General features: G+C 43.2%; 1 protein-coding gene across 3 annotated transcripts in view; it reads right to left on the reverse strand.

The window, feature by feature from the left end:
• Positions 1-5,625: 5,625 nt before the first annotated feature.
• The window catches only part of GNG4 (G protein subunit gamma 4), a 96,970-nt gene continuing 78,302 nt past the window's right edge, over positions 5,626-24,293 (reverse strand). For all 3 annotated transcript variants that reach the window (XM_068231775.1, XM_068231773.1, XM_068231774.1), the window contains exon 4: positions 5,626-13,319. In XM_068231775.1, coding sequence (XP_068087876.1) covers positions 13,191-13,319 — 129 coding nt within the window. In that variant the 3' untranslated portion in view covers positions 5,626-13,190. The remainder of the gene's footprint in view (positions 13,320-24,293) is intronic.

A 24,293-nucleotide genomic window follows, 5' to 3' on the forward strand; every position in this document is an offset into this window, starting at 1 on the left:
ATTTTTTGAAACTATGGCGGTGCTATATGATGACCCTCAACGCTGTACCACGGCCGAGTCAGCCCTTCATAATCTGCGGCAGGGACGTCGGGCCGTGGAAGAATATACCTCTGAGTTCCGCCAGTGGGCACCCGACACGAACTGGAATGAGTCTGCACTTAAATTTCAATATAGAATGGGACTTTCGGATTACATCAAGGATGAACTAGCTCGTACCGGCATCCCAGCAACCTTAGATGAGCTTATACTCACAGCTATCCAGATAGATAGACGTCATCGAGAGCGGCAGATGGAAAAGGTCGGTAATCCTACCAATCGATCTATCTGGGTTCCTAGTGTTCCTGTTCCCACACCTGCTAGTCCACCTCAGCCTGACCAACCTGAACCGATGCAACCAGGAATTATTCGACCGGCTCTTTCTAATGAAGAAAGAACAAGAAGACGACAACAGCATCTGTGCTTTTATTGTGGCGGATCTGGTCACTTCATCAACAGCTGTCCAGTACGGCCATCTGGTAAGGGAATTTCTACCCGTTTCCGAAAACCAGGTTTTTCTAACTCAGTATCTAACCATTTCTCTATCCCTGTTTGTTTCCAGCTGCCCGGAAGAATCCTTGAAACCACAGCTATCCTCGACTCAGGAGCATGCAGTTGTTTTATGGACATTCATTTTGCCACTACTCATCAGATACCAGTACAAGACAAAAAAGAGCCTCTTCATATTCATCTGGCTGATGGAACCACCATCAGCTCCGGACCCGTTGTTAAGGAATCAGTCCCAATCAACACTTCCATATGTAATCAGCATTGTGAACTTCTCAAGTTTGATCTGGTTTCATCTCCAGTATGTCCTGTAATTTTGGGGTTACCTTGGCTCAGGGCCCATAATCCAACTATAGACTGGTCTTTAGGCTCAATCTCCTTCAACTCGGTTTATTGTGGCAGTTGTTGCTTTTCTGCAGAGGGCTCATCATCATTACCCAATGGCTCATTATTATGTACATCATCTTTACAAGAAATCATTCCAGAACAGTATCACGCATTCTTGGATGTATTCGATAAAAGAAAGGCCGATCAATTACCTCCACATCGGCAATATGACTGCCCTATAGATTTACAACCAGGAGCAGCAATTCCATTTGGAAGAATGTTTCCACTCTCTGAACCGGAACAAGAAGTTCTCAAGCAGTACATTGAGGATAATTTAAAGAAAGGCTTCATTCGTCCTTCAGCCTCTCCTGCCGGCGCGGGAATTTTTTTTGTTGAAAAAAAAGATAAGTCATTACGTCCATGCATTGACTATCGTGAGCTGAACAAGGTTACAATTAAGAATAGATATCCACTGCCACTAGTTCCAGAGCTCTTCCAAAAGTTACGTGAAGCAAGAGTTTTTACCAAGCTGGATCTCAGGGGCGCATATAACTTGGTCAGGATTCGAAGGGGAGACGAATGGAAGACAGCTTTCAGATGTCGTTTTGGTCACTTTGAATACTTAGTCATGCCTTTTGGACTATGCAATGCGCCAGCTACATTTCAATACTTCATTAATGATGTGCTTAGAGAATTCATCGACCACTTTATCATCGTGTATTTGGATGATATTCTAGTATTTTCCCCTTCCCTAGAAGTTCACAGAACTCAAGTTTGTCAAGTATTAAATCAGTTAAGAGTAAACAATCTGTATGTGAAAGCAGAGAAATGCGAATTTGAGAAGCAAGTCATACAGTTCCTTGGTCTCATCATTTCATCTGAAGGTTTCACCATGGATCCACAGAAGATCCAATCAATCCTTGACTGGCCGGCTCCTATTAATAAGAAGGCAGTACAAAGATTTGTGGGTTTCGCAAATTTTTATCGCAGGTTCATAAAGAATTTTTCTGCAATCATTTTACCTATTACACAGCTTACTCGCCAACAGGCGCAGTTTCACTGGTCCACAAAGGCACAAGCTGCCTTTGATCTACTGAAGCAGCAGTTCACCTCCGCTCCAATCCTGAAACATCCTGATCCAGAGTTACCCTACATCTTGGAGGTAGATGCATCAGAATCAGCTGTTGGTGCAGTATTGTCACAGAGACAGGGTCCCAAGGCATTGCTTCATCCAGTGGCATTTTTCTCGAGGAAACTTACAGAGACAGAGAGGAACTATGATGTGGGTGATAGGGAGCTTTTAGCGATTAAGGTGGCATTGGAGGAGTGGAGGTATCTATTGGAGGGTGCTACTCACACAATTCTGATATTCACGGATCATAGGAACCTGGAGTACCTAAAGACGGCTAAAAGACTCAACCCCAGACAAGCCAGATGGGCATTATATTTTTCTCGATTTTCATTTCACATTACCTACCGGCCTGGATCAAAAAACATTAAACCCGACGCCCTGTCCCGCATGTTTCCAGATGATGACTCCAGGACTTCACCTGATACAATTCTGTCCAGTCAAAATTTCCTTCTCATTCAACCAGCTTTGGCTGACCAGTTACGCCAGGTATCCACGGAGCTTCCTGCTAAACTCAAGACTAAATTGGTTCAGAGGGATGGTTTGTGGTGGTACAAGGACAAGGTTTACGTACCTGAAGAATCTCGTGTTACAGTTCTTAAACTGTGTCATGACCACTGTCTAGCGGGCCATTTTGGAGTATTCAAGACTCAAGAGTTGGTACAACGTAATTTCTGGTGGGCTGGTCTTAAGAACGATTGTAGGAAATACGTCGAAACCTGTCGAATATGTAATCAATACAAAGGATCTAAGCTCAAGCCCTGGGGTCTACTGGATCCATTGCCTGTTCCTCCAAGACCTTGGTATTCTATATCAATGGATTTTATTGTAGAGCTGCCATGTTCAGATGAATTCACCACAATATTTGTTGTCGTGGATCGATTATCCAAAATGGCGCATTTCGTGCCTATGCAGGGGACTCCATCAGCCAAGTCGACTGCATCAGCATTTGTGAAGGAAATTGTCAGACTTCATGGAGTTCCATGTGACATCACTTCTGACAGAGGTACACAATTTACCTCCCGTTTCTGGAAAGCCCTCTGCAAACTGCTAAACATACAGCTCCACTTTTCATCTGCATATCATCCCCAATCGAATGGCCAAACAGAGCGCACAAATCAAACACTGGAACAGTACCTCAGATGCTTTATAACCTGTTCTCAGGATAACTGGTGTCAGCTACTTCCATTAGCGGAATTTGCATACAACAATTCCATACATTCTTCCATTCATCAATCACCCTTCTTTGCTAATTATGGCTTCCACCCATCTTTTCTGCCTAATCTGACAAGCGAAACTTCAGTTCCTGCTGCTGGAGAAATGGTTAGGTTCTGGTCACAGAATAACAAGATCCTTCAAGACACTATGTCACGTGCTCAGGAGGGGTTTAAGAAGAAGGCTGATGTTCACAGAAGAGGTGATGTGGAGCTCAAGGAGGGAGATTTAGTATGGCTTTCCACGGTTAATCTGAAATTGGCTTGTCCATCCCGGAAACTTGGGCCCAAGTTCATTGGTCCTTTTCCTATCAAGAGGAAGGTGGGTCAAGTAGCTTATGAACTTGTATTGCCAGCTACTCTTAAGATTCATCCAGTTTTCCACGTATCGTTACTTAAGCCTGCTGTTTCTGATCCATTTCCTGGACGCAGTATTGAACCTGCACCACCAATTATGGTCAATGGAGAGGAGGAATTTGAAGTTGAAGAAATCCTGGATTCTCGAAGGAAAGGCAGGTTTCTTCAGTATCTGGTAAAATGGAAGGGGTATGGCCCTGAAGAAAGTACCTGGGAATCAGTTGGTGATGTGCATGCACCTAGGTTGGTGAAGAGATTCCATCAGAAGTTTCCTGCTAAACCAGGTCCAAGAGGCATCCGGAGGCTGCCCCTTAGGGGAGGGCATTGTCACGGTCAGTTACCTGTTCAGGCGAGGCGGCTGGCACATACGGGTGCTGGCAGTCATCCTGGGGGGTCTCGGCGGGCTTCCTCACGGGGCGGCCTGTCGGTGCTCTCCAGCGCGCGTTGCGTTGCACGACGTAAGCATTGGCGTATCAAGGCGCGGGTGTGAGCGTTGTGCGCGCGCGCAAGGGGTGAACTGTTTTATGCATGTCTCTGGTTGTTGTGCGTGCGTGTGTGCGCGCGTGCACGTGTGTGTGTTTGCGCATGCGCGTGTGCGCGTGTGCGCATTTCACGTAGCACTGTGCGTGCATGACGCGCCACGCTGTGTGCGCATGACGTGTTGCGCAGTGCGCGCCAAACGGCCTATAAAAGCCTGGAGAGTGCAACACTGCGGTGCTGTAGTATTGCAGCAAGTTTGCACTCCTGTGACGTGACTTGAGTCTGCCCGTTTACTTGTTTCCTGATTACTGATGCTGAACCTGGCTTGTCTGATTACCCGCTCTGGCTTTGACTTCTGCTTCGTCCGACTACCCACTTTGTTGCTGACCCCGGCCCGTCTGAGAATCCGATTTGTGACTGACCCATTGCCTGTCCGAGAACCTGCACTGTTGCCGACCTCTGCCTGTTTACCTGCTTACCTGCTCACTGGAATCCAGTCTGTTCCTGCTACCAACTACAAGCTGAGTCCTTGCACTACCCGACTCAGCCTGCGGGGGCGCTTCAGTTCCAGTGTAGTCCCGCCATCGGTTCTGTTAGCGCTCCTGCCCTTTGTTCACTGGCCGCCTCTGTACCCATTCCAGAGCTACCAGTTAATAAGTCGCAGGGGTTGCTGTCCTCAGCACATCGGTCTCCTCCCATCAAGGTACGTGACAACTTCCCTGGTGATCTAGGGCTTACCCTCCAATATAGCTTCTCTAATGGTTTAGAGTTGGCCAAACATAGTGCAAAGTAGGTAAACCACCTGAGGGCAAAATCTGATGGGCTCTGAGGGCCAGAATTCATAAAATAGTGTATCTCATAGTGGAGCCTTAAACACACAAATAAACTGCTTTATTTTGTAACTAACCCATGACAGTGGCAGACATTTGGATCTTCTTTTTTTTTTTTTGCTAGGGTTTGGAGTGCTCTGCTCCCTCCCTCTGCAAATATACTAATGACAACTCCCTCCCCCCAACTAGTACTATTGTGGACCCTCTACCCTCCAAGTATACTGTTATAATCACACAAATCCCTCAAGTTCCAGTGATGATGTCACTCTGGTGCTTCCATCCAGAACTCCGTTAGCTTTTGGAGGCAGAATTACCACTTCACTGCAGGGACCAAGCATTCTGTGATCACTTTGTAAAGCTCATTCCACTCTTCCCTCTCTTGTGTGATGGGGCATGGGCTCAACGGTGCCACTGGGAGCCAAAGTGGTTTGATTATGGGCAGTGAGCTCACATGATTTCTACACCTGAGGACATCTGTATGTATGTGAGTATGAGATAGGGTGGGTGGGACACGGTGATCAGTTGAAAAAATGTTACATGTTTTTACTGCAATTGGGCTATGCATAGGTCCATAGACTGGTGTGAGACAGGTGGAGGTCTAGTAAGTGGATTGGGTTGCACTTTAAATTTAACACCAAATGAATGGTTTATTTATATTAATTTACCTAAATGTTTTTGAAACTATATGAAACAAAACAAAAGTATGCATGCAAGTGTATAATAATGATTCTGCAGCTTAGGGGGAAGAAAAGTTTATTGTCAACCAGTTTATTAGAGAAAAAGAACTGGAACCATTCATTTGACTCATTTAACACTCTAGAGCCACCACTGATTACAGAAAGAAGGGTTAGCATACTCAGAATTCACAGCACACAAATAATTATTAATAGTCACAACCAAACTTCAATTTACATGTAATTACTTGCAAATCAGAAGCAATGGGCATATATTCTTGCATTTCTGTTTATATGCATAAATCAGTACTACCCAAACTCTGTAGCATTCCTTCAAAAACACTGAAAGAAGCTACCAAGTTTGTAATGTAAGGGGAAATGGTTACATATTAATGCACATATTACACCTGTATATCATATTGTAAAATATATATTATTTGCAATTACAGTTTGCTTTCTATGGTTTTGGTTCACATGGATGCTATATGTATTACTCTGATGACTAGATAATCATGTTTGTAATACTGCAAGTTGTTTCTTATTTACTGTTAGTGCGATGGGATCCTTTTTCTGAGGCTATGGAAATCATAACTGGACTCCTGAAAGTTGTATCGTGTGAAATATATACATCATGTTCTACCATAAAATTATTTTTGAAGCAAAAACATTTTTTTTATTAAAGCACATGTAACCCAAGGCAAAGCTAGCTAAGGAAAGCACAGAGGTATGTTTATGCTGGATCCGCATACCTCTGAGTGCTGTCATTTCCTTTTCTGTTCCCCCTGTAATTACTCAATGAAAATTTTGACTTTGGGCTAAAGTAAAATTTTCAAGCAGGAAGAGGCAGACTTACTGTGATGTTCCCTCCTATCACCTTCCCCTTCCCTACTCCATTTGCTTTCCTTAAAGAGACTCTGTAACAAAATTTTGAGCCTTATTTCTTCTATCCTATAAGTTCCTATAGCTGTTCTAATGTGCTCTGTCTTACTGCAGCCTTTCCTAGTTGAACAGTGGCTGTGTTATCTCTATTATATGATCTAATCTTCTCTCCTCTGTCGGGCTCAGGCAGTCAGGCTGGAATGTGCTGTGCTGCTTGTGATTGGATAGAAGCTATACACACCCTCTCCAGGCCCCCTGCACACTCTGTATGACTCACACACTGAGCTATTCTCAACCTATCACTTGCTATGTCTACCTACCTACTTGCTAGGTATGTGGATCCAGCAGAATCATACCTCTGTGCTTGGCTTAGGTAACTTTCCCTTGGGTCGGCATCCTTTAAATGTGTTTCCCGATTGTGTCTAAGTGTGCATTAAAGAATAAATGCAGTTATATTATTTCTAAATGACCCTGAGATCTTGCAAATGTCAGTGCTAATTTTCTACTTTCCCAATTTTCCTAGATCCTCTGTTTCCTCAGACTTGCTGTTGCTGGCTTTTTGCAGATCAAAAATCAAAAAATGGTCCCAGGTCTTCTAACCAATTGTAGGTTTTGATGATAGAATGATAGGTTGTCTCTTTGTTATTGTGAATGAGAGTCTTCCAGCCCATTTACCAAAGTGCACTGTCTAGTGGTTAGAAGATCTGGAGTCATTTTTGATCAGCAAGTAAGCTGGCAGCTTTAGTAGATGGAGGACCCAGATCAGTTCAGGTTAGGTGTATCTGATCCTTTTTATAACCTTGGAGCCATTCTCTGATTAGCCAATTGTTCTGACCAACCAGCACTGTTGTCTGTATCCTGCGGCCAATATGTCAATCTGCATTCCTCTGAATTGTCAGTTATGGGCTTAAAAAGTGCTGGTTTATTAATGAGTACTGCTTGAGGTAGGGTGGATCCCCATGTAGTGTAAGTTTGGATCATTCTTTCTGTAAAACAGCACCATTAACAGCTTTATGTGTCTCACGGACCAGAATCTTTCAGGCCACAGTAGTGATATATATTATTCAAACTTATCTTGTTAGCTGCAAAGAGGATGCTGAAAAAACTGGTCCAATGCTAATGGGAGGAGGGTGTATGGAGCAGTACAAAGTGTCTAAAGTCTCCATTTGGCACTCCTTGAAAAGCGTTATTCCTCCCCATTGACATCAATGTATTAGCTTTTTATGAAAAATGCATTCGTGTGAAACAAAAGTTCCACTTTTGTAAAAGAGAAAACCACTGATTCCAGCCACATCTACTGTACATTTGGAGATTACATATTGCAAACAATCCACTTTCATGAAGAAGTAAAACCAATATAAAAACAGAAATGGAAAGTAGCAGGACAGGTTAATGGTGATGTAGCACTGCAATAGGCTACTAGATAAGGCAGTTAGTAAATAACCATTTGTTCCAGGTTGTTCATTTCAATTTGTAATGCAGTTTTGCTTCGTTAATGAAGTGAAATATTGTGAAATGTGTTGATGTCATTTCTGGGCTATGGGAAACAGCTGTTTATATTTCACACACACACATTCCTGATGAGTAAATGACTGTCCAGTGTTATTCTTTTGGTATACTGACAACCTCTCTTGCTCCAGTGCTATGCTCAGTTCACAATAGGTCTGCTGCATTGCACTTTATAGGTGGATTTCTATGGGCCAGATCACACCAATATGTTTTTAACTTCTCTATTTTCTCTGTTGCAGACAAACTCAACAGGTAGGGCCAGTTCACATATGACTCTTCTAGACAGAGAACAGTGCTGCCTTTTTGCAAGTGCACACAACTGCTCCAAAGTGGCAGAAGACCCTGCAATGGTTTCCTAGAGTGGGGAAATGTATCCACAATACACAAATATGGTCTAGTATAGTGTGAACTGAGCCTTAATAAAGTCTAATGAACATATTTTTTTAGCTATACCATTCACACAGAAGCTGTGTAGAGACATTGCATGATAGTCACAGCTGTGTAGAGATATGGGCCATTGTGTTGTGCTGATGCATTACAGCGGAACACACTTATGTGAACTGGTCCTTATGGTCAGAAAGAGCAACATTTAAACATCTATACTGGTGTCCATCAACACCCTGACCAGCATCTGCAACAGAAAACTGGAAAAAAGAATCAGCGTTTGTCAATGTTGTTCATTTCCCATTGAGAGGGTGGTGACAGACACTACCTTTTGCTTGTCTTTCCTTATTTCTCCTACCTGAGGGCGTCTGTATGCAACTTACGTTATCCCAGTCATGAGTCATAGTACCTGTATGTCCAATACCTCTCACAAGTCTGTAACCAGATATTGGATTAACTTTATCCTGTGCACCGTAATATATGACACTTTATCGCTGGAATTTTTTTAAACAAATGGCTTCCAGTACCAAAACAAAGTCTAAATCTATAAATAAAACTATTCTACATAACCATAAATCTAACATTAACCCTAACCCTCACACCAAGTCCTTACACTAACCCTACCCCTGACATATACCTAATGCCTACATCTAAAACTACCTTTCTAGAGCCAAAATATTGGCACCAAAATGACTGTTTCATGGCTTGTTCTATTTTTATTGTCACTACAAGAGAATAAGCATCACTTACTCTTGTGACAAGCTTTCCCTCAAAGCCAAGCTTACAAGGCTGGGGGAATTGTTGTTGATGTTTTGTGATATGTAAATCATTTATTAAGGAATTGTGTTGTAACACTTCAGAACTGTATCAGTTAAGGCAAACACGTTTACTGTGTTGTATCACAGCTGCAATCTCCACAAGTATGCCTGCTTTATAAATAGTTTGTGTGGTTTGGTAAATTATGCTGTGTTAAAAATATTAAAAAAGAGTACAGCATTTTTATAGCTATTAACGTGTTCCACTACATTTTGCATAGCCATAGCCATCAAATTATGTGAGTATTATCTGTTCAATGATCAGTGCTGCTACTCTTGTTTTGTATTATTTGTTGTACTTGTTTCTTATTTTTGACAGAATATGAAGTGGGAACACATAGGCAAGGAAAAAATACTACAAAACCATATTGATATCTCTATTTCCTGTAAAACTGTAGTAATACTGATAGGCAATAAGAGAAAATTGTAAGGAAACTCTACCCAAAGAGACCAGCATATGTACTGGGCTTTAATCACTGTTTGTTAGTTATCTCTCAGCTCACTTCCTGTTCTCTGCAACCTTATCACAACAGGAAATAAGGTGTATCAGGTGTACACAGCCATCGATAAAAACAGTTCATCACACTGCCGCCCATTCCCACTGGAGAGATTATAGTCCACCTTCTGTTCTCAGTGACTGTGCCACTGGAAGAAAGAGGGGAAATCTCCACAGCATACACCTAAGCAACAATTACTATTTGCCTGAGGTTAGGGAAATCTCTACCATTGAAAAACCAAACAAGATTAGCAATCTCACACTTCCTCGAAAACTTAGGAAAACAATTTTGACCTTCTGCTACCCCTATATTCATTTATTTAACGGCATCAGAAAATCAACAAAATAATCTCTTACAAAAATGCTCATAAATACCACTTTTTAATATCTGACAGATCCACATCCACGCTGGCCTTCTGTAGGGAATGGGTTTCCCTTTCAAGTGATATCCTTTTCCTTTCAGCTAGTACGTCACTGCAGTAGCTGACCAGTTACCAGATGTGTGCAAAGACGTTAGAAATCTGGTCAGAGTGATAACTAAGCATAAGCGGGCAAATGCAAAACTCAGTTTTGCCCGAAGCACAACTGAAACTGAGCAGTTGTACAAGCGGGCCACAAAAAATGGGGATTGACTTACATTGGTTGGAGGCTCTGGCAACCACACTCCACGCCCCTCTACATATTCCTGAAACATCCTTCTTCCGGCTGTGAAGGAGGAAGTATTGGGAGGAGGGAGTGCAGCATGGAGCGTGGCAGAAACCAAGGTAAGTTAACCCCCTTTGTTATGGCCTGCTTGCACAAACTCTCAGTTTTGTCACAGACTAAACTGAATTCCGAGTTTGCCTGCTCATCCTTAGTAATAACTCTAAGTTATGAGGGAAACTCCTGTCCCTATCAACAGCCTATTAAAAAAGGCATCACAAAGTGCATTAAAGGTTCTGCTGCTATTAAATGAATCGCAATAGGGGTAGCATAGAGTCTCTTGAATGTGTTTACCAGCATGAAATTAGACTTTACAAAGTGACTTCAAATACAGGAGTTTCTTTTGTCTGCACTTGTTATGATTTAAGTGCTTTTTGTTACTTTTGAAAAAGGATACAGGTGTGTTGATGAGTTTAGGTTTTACCATGACTATTAAAAAGAAATCTATAATGTACTAAATAAAAGTGCCTCTTGGATGATGTAAGTTATCAAAAAATAATTTTTAATCCCTCCAAACAATGGGCTGAAGGGTTTGAATGCGTGTATTTGTGCACATTAACTTTAGCTGAATAGTTGTTCTTTTATAAATGCATATTTGCACTATAGGTGCGCAAATACAGCATTTATAACCTGCATTTTGAATACCATTTTCAATTATTATTTACTTTGACCCACTGCATTTTTATTTTTTATTTTTTTTGCAGGCAGAAGTCAGGCACTCTTTTGTTATTTGCAAAGCAGTCTTATGCTGGGAATAAACGGCTCTATTCTGAGCCATTTAGATGGCTCGATAGATAATTTCCGACATGTCCGATCTCCCGCCTGATTGTTTCCGCGCTCGATTCTGCATTAAGGACAATGGAAAATGATACGAAAAATGAGCGGAAAATAAGAGAATCGCCTGCGGAATCGAGCGGGGAATCGATCAGGTGGGAGAATCGAGCAGCAAAATCAAGCATTATTTATAGCATTCAATCAAAAGTAAAACTGTGAGGCCACATAGCAGAATGCTCTCCAACTGCTCTATTTATAAGGCAATCCCTGAGGCCAGTGTCATCCGTGCCATTGTACAAGATCAGCTAATGCTGCTGTAGAGTATTTTATGATTTTATTTCATTTTTGCTGTATAGAGGTTCTCAGATGTACTTGCCTAATCTTGTTACCTGTTAATAACTACTGTATGTAGTCAGGCATGTGTGAACCGTATGTGCTAAGGGGCTCCCTAATGATGCCCTTGCTGTCAATTAAACATTTTAACACAGCAATTTATTTCCTGGGGTGCAGTCCTGAGACCTAGCTATAGCTAAGGGAATATATAAAAAAATGTTATGCATTGTTCTCTGCCCGGTCTGTTGAAAATTAATGTTTTGTTTTTAAGCAATTAAAAACCAGCCAATTTTCTGTTCCATCTTGAAAGTACTGTGATCACTAATGCTGCTGAAAGAAGGGTTATAATGTCAACAGCTTGTTACTTACAAATAAGAACAGAGTCATGGCTAACTGCTGGTAACCTGCTCCTCAGAAAATAATTGTCTACAACTAAAATTGAATGCCTGTTCAGAGAGTGGGCCGTGTGCTTCACTGCAGCTGGAAGGAGAGAAAATAAAAAGAATAACGTATTCAGTGACTCAGCTCTGCTGCTGAAACCACACAAATAGAGAAGTGGACCACCGGTCCACTAAATGGTGCTGTACACAAACCACCAGCTCTACTCACGCTTCCATATATGGATGGGATTCTGTACGACATAAACTACTAAGTTCAGTTAGGGCCTCTCTACATCAGCTCACTGCCATCACCTGGTATAGCCAGGCACTGTATCATTTCTGATAGACACTTTGCAGTTTATATCCTATTTTATGTCACTACAAAACAAATAAGGTGACACAAAGGGACATGACTGGTGCGTGAAGGGCATGTTTCTTACAATATAAATTTGCATCTTGGCATATTGAATACTGGTATTTACATTTCCCCAGCACTGAATAAGGTGCATTTTGTTTTCTCAATCTTAAAGTAATGTATGGGTCACTGAGTATACCCTACATGCATATCAGCAACTCTTCCAATTGATACTCATGTTATTAAAATGTAGAAAAAACACTTGGATAAAATCATTCCTGCTGTTGTGCGCTCCCACGCTGTTACAGCAGAACTCAAGGCAGCAATCCAAACAAATATACAGATAGTCCCTGTATCAATCACTTAAGTATTAAAAATGATCATTCTCTTAGCAAATACCATAAAAATGCATGTCAAATTTGGATGACATCATCCTGGCTGATGCTTGCTGCAGAGAAAGTGTCAGCTCTGCAGGTGACCGAACAGCCATGGCAGATTCAATAGACTCAGTGGGCGGGGCAGAAACCCAACTGATGATACTGAAACTGCTCAGTACAGGCAAGGCTTGCTTGCACAGGAAGTTTAGGAATAAGGGGAACATTATCTGTTAGTTTCTTATTATTATTAGTATTATTTTTAACTCTAGCAGTCAAAAAACAGACTTCTTTACTGAAAGGCTGTTACGCCTCCAGCAACAAAATTATTTGAAACTGGTGCCAAAAGTTCTGCCTTAATAGTTACTGCAGGCCTGGGACATTAATTTGCCTCAAACCTGAGCTATTTTACATGGTTTTCCAGCCCTCTGAATTGTCAACATTTCTTCCCTGAAAATTGTATCCCTGTCAGAACATATCTTTAATACTCCAGTAAGTGGGTACTACGCAATAAAAATCATCTATATTACATGTCACTCTGCTTATTGATCTTGATTCAGGGTTTGTGTGTAATCTATTGTTCTAAAGTCACATTATACTATTATTATACGCAATGTGTGTCTCACAAAACAAAATTAAAGAATAGTACAAAAGAATTTCTTCTCCCGAAATGGGTTTTCTGAGGCAGGCACTGGAAGTATTAGAGGGTCTTCTCTCACATGAGCATCACAATAGGCCATCAGATCTGCTGCAGCTTTAGATATCTGAAAAAAAAAAAGAAAACAAATGTCTTGGTTAACTGTCTTTGGTACTTATGCTTGGATTAAATATTTAAAGCAAACCTGTGGTGAAAAAAAGCAAAACGTTGGATATTTACATCAGAAGAGGGAAAGTTCTGGATGATCCAGAGGCTTCTTTGATCCACATTAACCCCACTGATGCTCACCGGGAACTTCTTTATCTTCGTGGTTGCACTCCCGTCTGTGTTCGAGTGTGGCCGCTCTGCACTGATGCAAGTACAGCCCACGCTTGCACAGTAGCACAAAGCCTCTCGTGCACTGCCTTTTCCTCCATAGACAAGCAGAAGAAAAGGCCTTTGCTACTGTGCAGGTGCATGCCGTACTTGCACCTCTGCAGTGCAGCCAAACTTGTACACATAGTTACATAGTTATTTTGTTTGAAAAAAGTCATACGTCCATCGAGTTCAACCAGTATAAAGTACAACATCAGCCTGCTCCCTCACATATCCCTGTTGATCCAGAGGAAGGCGAAAAAACCCTTACAAGGCATGGTCCAATTAGCCCCTAAAGGGAAAAATTCCTTCCCGACTCCAGATGGCAAACAGATAAAATCCCTGGATCAACATCATTAGGCATTACCTAGTAATTGTAGCCATGGATGTCTTTTAACGCAAGGAAAGCATCTAAGCCCCCTTTAAATGCAGGTATAGAGTTTGCCATAACGACTTCCTGTGGCAATGCATTCCACATCTTAATCACTCTTACTGTAAAGAACCCTTTCCTAAATAAATGGCTAAAACGTTTTTCCTCCATGCGCAGATCATGTCCTCTAGTCCTTTGAGAAGGCCTAGGGACAAAAAGCTCATCCGCCAAGCTATTATATTGCCCTCTGATGTATTTATACATGTTAATTAGATCCCCTCTAAGGCGTCTTTTCTCTAGACTAAATAAACCCAGTTTATCTAACCTTTCTTGATAAGTGAGACCTTCCATCCCACGTATCAATTTTGTTGCTCGTCTCTGCACCTGCTCTAAAACTGCAATATCTTTTTTGTAATGTGGTGCCCAGAACTGAATTCCATATTCCAGATGTGGCCTTACTAGAGAGTTAAACAGGGGCAATATTATGCTAGCATCTCGAGTTTTTATTTCCCTTTAGGCTGCTTACACACCAAGACGTTACAGGCGCACGTTAGTGCGCCTGTAACGCTCCCCCAACGCACAGCAATGTAACACAAGTGGGCTGTTCACACAGCCCACGTTGCGTTACATGTAACGCTGCACGTTCTGTGCAAAGTGCAGCATGCTACGGCGTTGGAGCGGCTATAGCCGCGTTAGACTGTTTGCACATGCGCAGTGGGGGGCGGAGAGGAAGCGGGGAGAGCCAGCTACAGTAGCCGCGCACATGGCTACTTAATATTCACTGCACTGGCGGGCGCTGATTGGCCGGCGGGACCACGTGATGCGGAGTGTCTCGCTCCGCATCACGTTGTCCCGCTGGCCAATCAGCGCCACTCTGGGAGACATTATAGGACTCGAGCCGCCTAACGCGGCTCACTCTACCGTCGGCTCTTGCAGCACCATACGTTGTGTTAGGTGCACGTTATGCGACCTTAACGTGGCACCTAATGCAACGTCTTGGTGTGCAAGAAGCCTCAATGCATCCCAAAATTTTGTTAGCTTTAGCTGCAGCTGCTTGGCATTGAGTACGATTATTTAACTTGTTGTCAATGAGTACTCCTAAGTCTTTCTCCAAGTTTGATGTCCCCAACTGTATCCCATTTATTTTGTATGGTGCTAGACCATTAGTCCACAGACAGGAGCGAGTCTGCGAAAACATATTCAACAAGGCTTGTCATATATGTTTAGAGCAGGGGTGTCAAACTCTGGCCCTCAGAGCCATTAAGTATGGCTCTCAAATGGTTTCCCTACTTTGCATTATGTTTGGCCCACTCTAGACCACCAGGGAAGCTATATTGGAGGTGAAGCCCTATATCACCGGAAAATCTATATAGGTGAGGGAGGGGGAAGCACTAAACACCAGGGAACTGTATAGGGAAGGGATTGGGGCCACCTAGGAACTTTATAAGGAAGGAAGGTGGCCAGTAGACATTGAGGTTGGCCCACAATTAGGTCCCAGTGTACAATTTCGGCCTACTTTGTATTTGAGCTTGACACCCCTGGTTTAGAGGGTCCCAGCACTAGAAAATTGAGATCAAGGGGGATGGGGGAAGCCTCTGGATAGTCCCCTCTAGTGTCGCCACACATACACTTTAAAGATCAACACCAGACACTTATAAGTGTATGCATTTATTTATTCATTTAAAGATGCTGCTTTCTTTTTAGTTGAGTTTGTTGTCAAAGCCCCAGTTAAGGTATGCGTTTTTTCATATGTATTGATAAACAAAACATTATTTTAACCATTTGACTGCTATTGACAAGATAGATCTCGGTAACACTGTACCCTTCATTGACACACAAATATGACAAATGCACACAGCCCACTACTATGCCCAGGGCTATTCATATTCGGTATAGGGTTTTTGGTGCTGATCAGCTGATCATTACCAGTAATTATTAGTTAGGGTGAGAAGTGTAGCATATGAGTGAACAAATCTCCTATAATCTCCCCTGTTTCTTTTTTATCTAGGTTTATCTAGGTTCCCTTTTTTTCTGCTTCAATACAACAGTAATATTGCTGTTGTGTATAAGGAACTGACCAATTTAGGTCTATGACTACTAGGGAATAGAGATATACAGGTAGTCCCCGGTTAACGAACGAGATATGGACTGTAGGCTTGTTCTTAACATGAATCCGTTCTTAAGTCGAAACGATGTGCCATCTCTGTTCCCTTTGCATCCTATGTTCCCCCCTTTGCCTCCAGTGTCCCCCTCTGTGTTTGTTTGTCCCCTGTGCCTCTCATATCTCCTCTCTGTGCTTCTTTTTGTCCCCCACTCTGTTTGTACGCCCTCTGTTTGTACTTCCTCTTTACCCCCGCTTTGTCCCTCTGTGCCCACACTTTGCCTTCTCTGTGCCTCTTTGCCCCCTTTGTGCTCCCTCTTCAATCCAAGGACCGCACTCACGTCAGAGGGTATGCTGGTGCCGGGCCCCAAGGCCATAAGTCACAGTAGTCATGAAGGAGTCCGCACACAGACTTAACGGAGCAATTCACATCAATTTATTGTCCCATCACATGTGTGTAGATACATAGTCTGACCTGCATAGGCCGACGATCGTTTCGGGGCCACTCAGGGTCCCCTTTATCAAGGCAGATAGCAGCAAAGACAAATACATTGTGTCCATACAAAAACCACAATAAATACCCCCAAACAGAGATTACTGATCCCACCCATAGGCGTTCCCATCAATCAATGAAACGTTACATTTTCAAAATACAACACTGTGCAATGCTATGTGGCTCACCCCATTGTCAATCAGTCTGCTCCTCTCCAGGATTCCATCAGCCGCACTGTAAATTCCCACACACCGCTCATCTTCCGTGAGCATAATGGGCGTCATGCTCGGCGTCATGCTCGGCCAATCAGCCACTCAGAGAATACACCAATCAAAACGCAACAGCGTCATGCGTCATACGTACGCACCTCCGCATCGTCATATGGCATACCAATGTACGCCATGACGTGCGCATAGCCCAGCCGCTCAATGCAGTCTCAAAGGGGCGTGTAATTGTGACGTCGCATACTGCCCTGCGCCATAATCACGGAAGTTAACGCGGCCACATCACATTGAATTCTACGCGCATGCGTGCGCTTCGCATCGCGTTGCCAAGCATGGCCGAGCATGACGCCCATTATGCTCACGGAAGATGAGCGGTGTGTGGGAATTTACAGCGCGGCTGATGGAATCCTGGAGAGGAGCAGACTGATTGACAATGGGGTGAGCCAAATAGCATTGCACAGTGTTGTATTTTGAAAATGTAACGTTTTATTGATTGATGGGAACGCCTATGGGTGGGATCAGTAATCTCTGTTTGGGGGTATTTATTGTGGTTTTTGTATGGACACAATGTATTTGTCTTTGCTGCTATCTGCCTTGATAAAGGGGACCCTGAGTGGCCCCGAAAAGATCGTCGGCCTATGCAGGTCAGACTATGTATCTACACACATGTGATGGGACAATAAATTGATGTGAATTGCTCCGTTAAGTCTGTGTGCGGACTCCTTCATGACTACTGTGACTTTGTGCTCCCTCTGTGCCTCTTTTCCCCTCTGTGTTTCTTTGTCCTCTCTGTGCCTCTTTGCCCCATTTGTGCTCCCTTTGTGCCTCTTTTCCCCCTCTGTGCTTCTTTGCCTTCTCTCTGCCCCCTGTGCATCTGCTTTGTCCCTCTAGACTCCAATGCTGTCTGCCCTGTCCTCCTCTCGCCGCATCCAGCTCCCTCTAGCTGCGTACAGCACAGCTTCCTGTATGTCATGTGACATACAGGAACCTGTATGTCACATGACATACAGGAAGCTGTGCTGTACGCGGCTAGAGGGAGCTGAATGCGGCGAGAGGAGGACAGACAGCATTCAGAGGTGAGTCTAATGCTGTTCCTGCACGCGCTGGCACTTGGGGGAAGTTTGAAGGCGCTTCTTCAAACTTGCCCCAGGCGGAAAAATGACGTCATCGTGACGGGATCGGGCCGTTCGTATCGGCGGGTCGGGCGTACATAACCTGAGGACTCCCGAGGACTACCTGGGAGGCGCCGAGGGACGACCGAAAAAGACGTCAAACAGGTAAGCTTGACCCCCCCCCCCCCCCCCGCCCAGCATTACTGAGTGAGATCTGGATAGAACTATCCGGACTCACCCGAAGCCGAATTTGCGCCCTTGCCTGCTTGTAACCCTAATGAGTAACATGAGCCTAGGGAGGGAAAAATGTCTAATTGGGCAGAATTTTCACGTAGGAGTGTTCTCACTTTTGTTGCCAGCAGTGTAGACATTAACGGCTGTGTGTTGAGTTATTTTAATGGGACAGTAAATTTACACTTATACAAGGTGAACACTGACTACTTTACATTGTATCAAAGTTCCATATCTTCAGTGTTATCCCATGAAAATATGTACAAAAATGTGAAAAGTGTACTCACTTTTGTGAGATACTGTAATATACAGCCAGAGAGTATTCCCAAAACATTGCATACATGCAATACAGGTGCAAGGAAAAAAAGGGCGCCTGTTAATACCGAAAGTAGAAGTCCAGTGCACTACTGTTCCCAGCAAGTGGCTATATAGGCACTCAAATCTACAGCCCCGCCACTGACCCTGCAGAGTTCTGCTACATAGAAGCGGAACTCTAACGTCACTATTTTGTTTGGACACCAGTCATTTTCTTAGGGCGCAGAGTTCCATTATATAGTAGCGGAACTCCACCGCCACTATTGCATCCTTTATTTTTTTTTCTTCATTTTAGCATGAGCGTCTGTGGCAGCTCCCATATTTCCCGCTTACAATACATTATCTGGCATAGTGTCCCCCTAAAATGGGGCTGGAGGGAGCCCCGGGTAAGTATAAATGCTGTTGTTTTAACCATTTTTCCTCCCCCAGGATGAGCTTCTATGTCCCTGCAAAATCCGTCTACAGCTCTCAGGGACGTAGATATTGTATCGTCCCTTGCCGCTGCGCACTCCCACTCGCTCCCGTGTGCGTTCTGACCACCGATCGTTAGAGGGGAGATGAATGAATGGGAACGCAATTCCCATTCATTAATCTAAGTCCCCATGTCAATGATCACCAGTATCAATGAGATGCCTGCAGTCATTGTAACAAAACTGAATTACACATGCATGCATTACTTTGCGTACTATTAGTACGCGGCAGGAAGAAGATGTGTGAGGACATCTTGTGGCCAAATAGTAAAACTATACCTACACACATTTATTTAAATAAAAATACCTACACATAATTTAAAATTTACTCCTTACATCCCACACTCTCCCATAAATACCCAAATAAAACATTTACATTTTAAAAAAGAAAAATGACCATTAAAAAAATACATAAATAGTTACCTTAGGGACTGAACTTTTTTAATATATATGTCAAGATGGTATATTACTGTTATTTTTTAGATTATAGGCTTGTAAATAGTGATGTACCCTCCCATGCCCTCCTCTTCCTTTCCCCATTTACTCCCTTAACTAGTGATTGCACAGTGTGCGGTATATCTAGGCCCTGCAGGACTTCATCTGATGTTCCAGGGATGTAGATATTCATCTGACGCTGTGCGCTCTCCCGCGCACATTCTCGGCGCTGCAAGTTAGTAGGGGGATCAGTGATAGGAGCGCAGTTCCCATTCATTGATCAAAGTCCCCGTGTCAATGATCACAGGCAGTCATTGTAACAAACTAAATAACATACATGCGCTACTTCCTGTTTGCGTACTAACAGTACACTCAGGAAGATAATGCATGGTGACATCTTGTGGCCAAATAGTAAAATTAGACCTACATACATTTTTTTTCCATAGAACACATACATATTCAATTAAAACTAACCCCTTACCTCCCCCACTCTCCCAAAGTTACATATAAAACATTTGCATATAAAAAAATGACAACAAAATACATAAATAGTTACCCTAGGGACTGAACTTTTTTTTAATACTTCTGTTGAGAGAGTATATTACTGTTATTCTTGCCTATATGGGCTTGTAATTAGTGATCCTGTTAAAATGCAATTCGAATAAAATAATTCTTAGCAAAATGTACCACCCAAAGAAAACCTAATGGTAAAAAAAACAAGATATAGATCATTATGTCGTGATAAGTAGTGATTAAGTTATCAAGTATTTATTTCCGTTTAAACAACACCAGTTGCCTGGCAGCCCTGCTGATCTTTCTTGTCAGTAGGGTCTTAATCACACACCTGAAAAAAGCACGCAACTAATCTTGTCATATTTGTCATAGATATCCGATCTGCATGCTTGTTTAGGGTCTATGGCTTAACAAAAATGTCAGCCTCCATATCCCTCTCACCTTGGGTTCCCTTTAAGTTATTTGTTTCATCATAGTTATACTTTTAAACTATTTTGCATTTCCATTGTCCTGGTTTAATGGAGAAAAGATCTACAGAGAAATATCTCTTTAAATGGACAATTGTGTGTACAAAAATCAAACAATTGTCATTTACAGAGATATTTCTCCCACCCAGCATGGGTATGTGTAAAAATACACCCCAAAACACATTATACTATTTCTCCTGGGTACGGCGATACCACGTGTGACACTTTTTTTCAGTCTAAGGGGCCCAAAGTCCTATGAGTACCTTTAGGATTTTAGAGGTCATTTTGAGGCATTTGGTTTTAGACTACTCCTCCACAAGGGACCCAATTTTAGAAAGAAGACACCCCAAGATATTCCGTTAGAAGTATGGTGAGTTCATAGAAGATTTTATTTTTTGTCACAAGTTATCGGAAATTGATTTTTATTGTATGTTTTCACAAAGTGTCATTTTCCACTAACTTGTGACAAAAAATAAAATCTTCTATGAACTCACCATACTCCTAATGGAAAACCTTGGGGTGTCTTCTTTTTAAAATGGGGTCACTTGTGGGGCTCCTATACTGCCCTGGCTTTTTAGGGGCCCTAAACCGCGAGGAGTAGTCTAGAAACCAAATGCCTCAAAATGACCTCTAAAATCCTAAAGGTACTCATAGGACGTTGCGCCTCTTACACACATGGTATCGCCGTACTCAGGAGAAGTAGTATAATGTGTTTTGGGGTGTATTTTTACACATACCCATGCTGGGTGGGAGAAATATCCCTGTAAATGAAATTTTTTTATTTTTTTTACACACAATTGTCCGGGGGCAATTGTGAGGGTGTGGGCGGGTGTTTGGGTGCCCACAAGGGCAGATTAGGGTCTGATCTGAGGGGTAGCAGTGACAGGTGGTGACGGGGTGATTGATAGGTGATCAGGGTGTGATTAGAGGGGAGAATAGATGCAAGCAATGCACTGGTGAGGTGATCGGGGGGGGGGGGGGGGTCTGAGGGTGATCTGAGGGTGTGGGCGAGTAATTGGGTGCCCGCAAGGGGCAGATTAGGGTCTGATCTGATGGGTGGCAGTGACAGGGGGTGATTGATGGGTGATTGACAGGTGATCAGTGGGTGATTACAGGGGAGAATAGATGTATACAGTACACTGGGGGGGGGGTCTGGAGAGGATATGAGGGTGTGGGGGGGTGATCAGAAGCCCCCAGGGGGCAGTTTAGGACCTAATCTAAAATATAGCGTTGACAGATAGTGAAATGGAGTGATCGGTGATTGATGGGTGATTAGGGGGGTGATTGGGTGCAAACAGTCGTCTGAGGGGGTGATGGGGGGGGGGGGGGTCTGAGGGGTGCTGTGGGCGATCAGGGGGCAGGATCAGTGTGCTTCTGTGTTTACTAGAAGGGCTGCCTCCTTCCCTGGTGGTCCCTCGATCACTGGGATCACCAGGGCAGGAGGCAGCCTGTATAATACACTTTGTTAGCTTAACAAAGTGTATTATACACTTTGTATGGGGCAGATCGGGGGTGGGCGGAGCCCAATGCCAGCGGATGTGCGCGCATCTATGTGCGCAATCCCCGGCTACTCAGTCTCCCAGGTACCGCTGCCGATCAGCGTTACGCGGTCCTGGGGGTGCCACTTTGCCGACGCCCATAGGTAGTGGTCGGTCGGCAAGTGGTTAAATATAGATGAATTTATTTTTTTTTCAATCATTTTTATTAGGTTTTGTAAAATAAGAAGCTTACAGGAAATACATAAGCAGAGTGTGAATTTAAACATAACGAAAACTGTTATTGCAAACAAAGGTGGACAAAAATCACACCTAACAGATATGTTATTTGACATGTTGTAAACACAAAATGGATAGTTATTGGTGCTAGTAGTAAAGCCAATAAACAAGAGCGTTTCAACACCAATAATATTACATGGGGGAAGCAGCTGTTGTAGTTATAAGTGCAGTAAAATATCCCTTGCCCATGCATTAACCAAACAATTTGGCTGGGCAAGAGTCTATTTTATAGAACTATTGACTTAAGCCAGTGTATCCTATCTCCCAGCGGAGGTAGGAATTAGTTGCATCTAAAATGCACCTTATATTCAAATAGGGATAGGGACGATATAACTTGCATGTGTTACCAAAATGGTAGACATATAAAAATAATCAAGAAGGACAGGAGAAGGAAGAAAGGGAAGAAAGAAAAGAAGTAGAAGGGAAGAGAGTAGGTATGGGACGAGGAGGGCCTGGAGTGCTGGGGCCAATTGAGGCAGTTGGAGCCAGGGCATTATAGGGGTTATAAAGGGCCTTTAGAGATTGTTAATCCGGGCACTACCGTCTGAGCCTAGGAAGTATTTGATTGCGGGCGACCATACTTTATTGAAATTAGCCATATCGTCCACCAGTCTGGCCCGTAATTTCTCAAAGAAAAGGACCCGGCTCAACCTATTTTTCACTAAATCAAAGGAGAGAGCCCTTGAATTCCAAGCAGCTGCTATTGTGAGTTTTGTAGCGGTGAATATGTAGTTAACTAGTTTGTTTTGTGGCTTAGTGAGGTTGGAGTAGGGAAGACCTAATAATGTGTGAGTAGGATTCTTAGGTATGGGCTCGTTGACTAAGGAGGAGGCCCATGTGCACACTCTCAGCCAGAGTCTCCGAACTTTAGGGCATTTCCACAAATATGGTCGTGGGTACCTAGGGAGCTACATCCTCTAAAACAATTCAGTGAGCGGTGTTTATTGAACTTGGCCAAGCGGGCAGGAACTAGGTACCAGCGAAGGAGCAATTTATAGTTAACTTCCACTAGATCAGCATTTATGGAGATTTTAGGGATGTTGGCCCAGATATCGGAGAGGTCTTCCGTTCCTATAGTGATACCCAAGTCTTTCTCCCAGTCAGTGATATATTTAGGTTTATGCTTGGACTGCTCATGGGATATTTCCTTATAGATAATTGATAATGTTCCTGGGGAAAGCGGGCCTGTGGCACAAATGTGCTCGAATGGTGTTCTAGTCAGTGGGGAGTCAGTGTATGAGAGATGAGCCTTAATAAAATGAGCGATCTGTAGGTAACGAAAGGTCTCGGATGGGGGAAGCTGTTTATGTTCCCGAAGGGCGGCAAGGGATTTCATTCCACTATCTGTAGATAAATCATATACTTTTGTGAGGTGTGAGTTAACCCACCAGTGAAAGCTAGCCGGGGACTCTAATGCAGCTGGAAAGGAGGGGTTACCCATGAAAGAGGCCAGTGGTCTATGAGAGGACATAAGGTTTCCGGAGTATTTACAACTATCCCATATCGATAAAGAGTGCTTAATTATGGGGTTGGCCACTTTACATCTGGATGAGGGGGTGATCCAAAGAATTTTAGAGATTTTAATTGGATTTATGATAGCCTCTTCAATATCAACCCATGAGGGTCTATTATTATCCAGATGCCAGTGGGATAGTGGAGAAATCTGCGCAGCCTTATAATAGTTTACGAGGTTGGGCATGCCCAGGCCCCCATCAGTTCTCAGCCGAGAGAGATAGCGGTTTCGGAACCTCGGTTTTGTGGAGCCCCACACAAATTGATTAATTTTACTTTGTAGGTTATTTAGGAACGCGGGTGGCAGTGGGATGGGTAGCAAGCGGAAGACATAAATGATTTTTGGGAGGAGGGTCATTTTGATCGCTGCGATCTTGCCTAACCAGGAGATAGAGTATCTTTTCCAGCATTCCAAGAGCTGGATTAGGTCTCCTGTTAATGCTGGGTAGTTATGCTGAAATAGGGTTTCAAATGAGTTGGTGAGATATATGCCTAAGTATGGGAGCCTGTGTTGTTCCCATTGGAACTCGAATGCGTCTTGGAGGGCATTCATGAGTCTATAGGGTAAGGAGATATTTAAAGCTCTAGATTTATCGGGATTAACTTGTAGGCCAGAAAAAGTTCCGAAGGTAGCTAAAAGCGTATTTAGGGCAAGAATAGAGGCTGTGGGGCGTGAGATACAGAGGACAAGGTCGTCAGCAAAGAGGT

This window comes from Hyperolius riggenbachi, chromosome 4 (genome assembly GCF_040937935.1).
Source record: "Hyperolius riggenbachi isolate aHypRig1 chromosome 4, aHypRig1.pri, whole genome shotgun sequence".
In the NCBI taxonomy this organism is placed as follows: domain Eukaryota; kingdom Metazoa; phylum Chordata; class Amphibia; order Anura; family Hyperoliidae; genus Hyperolius; species Hyperolius riggenbachi.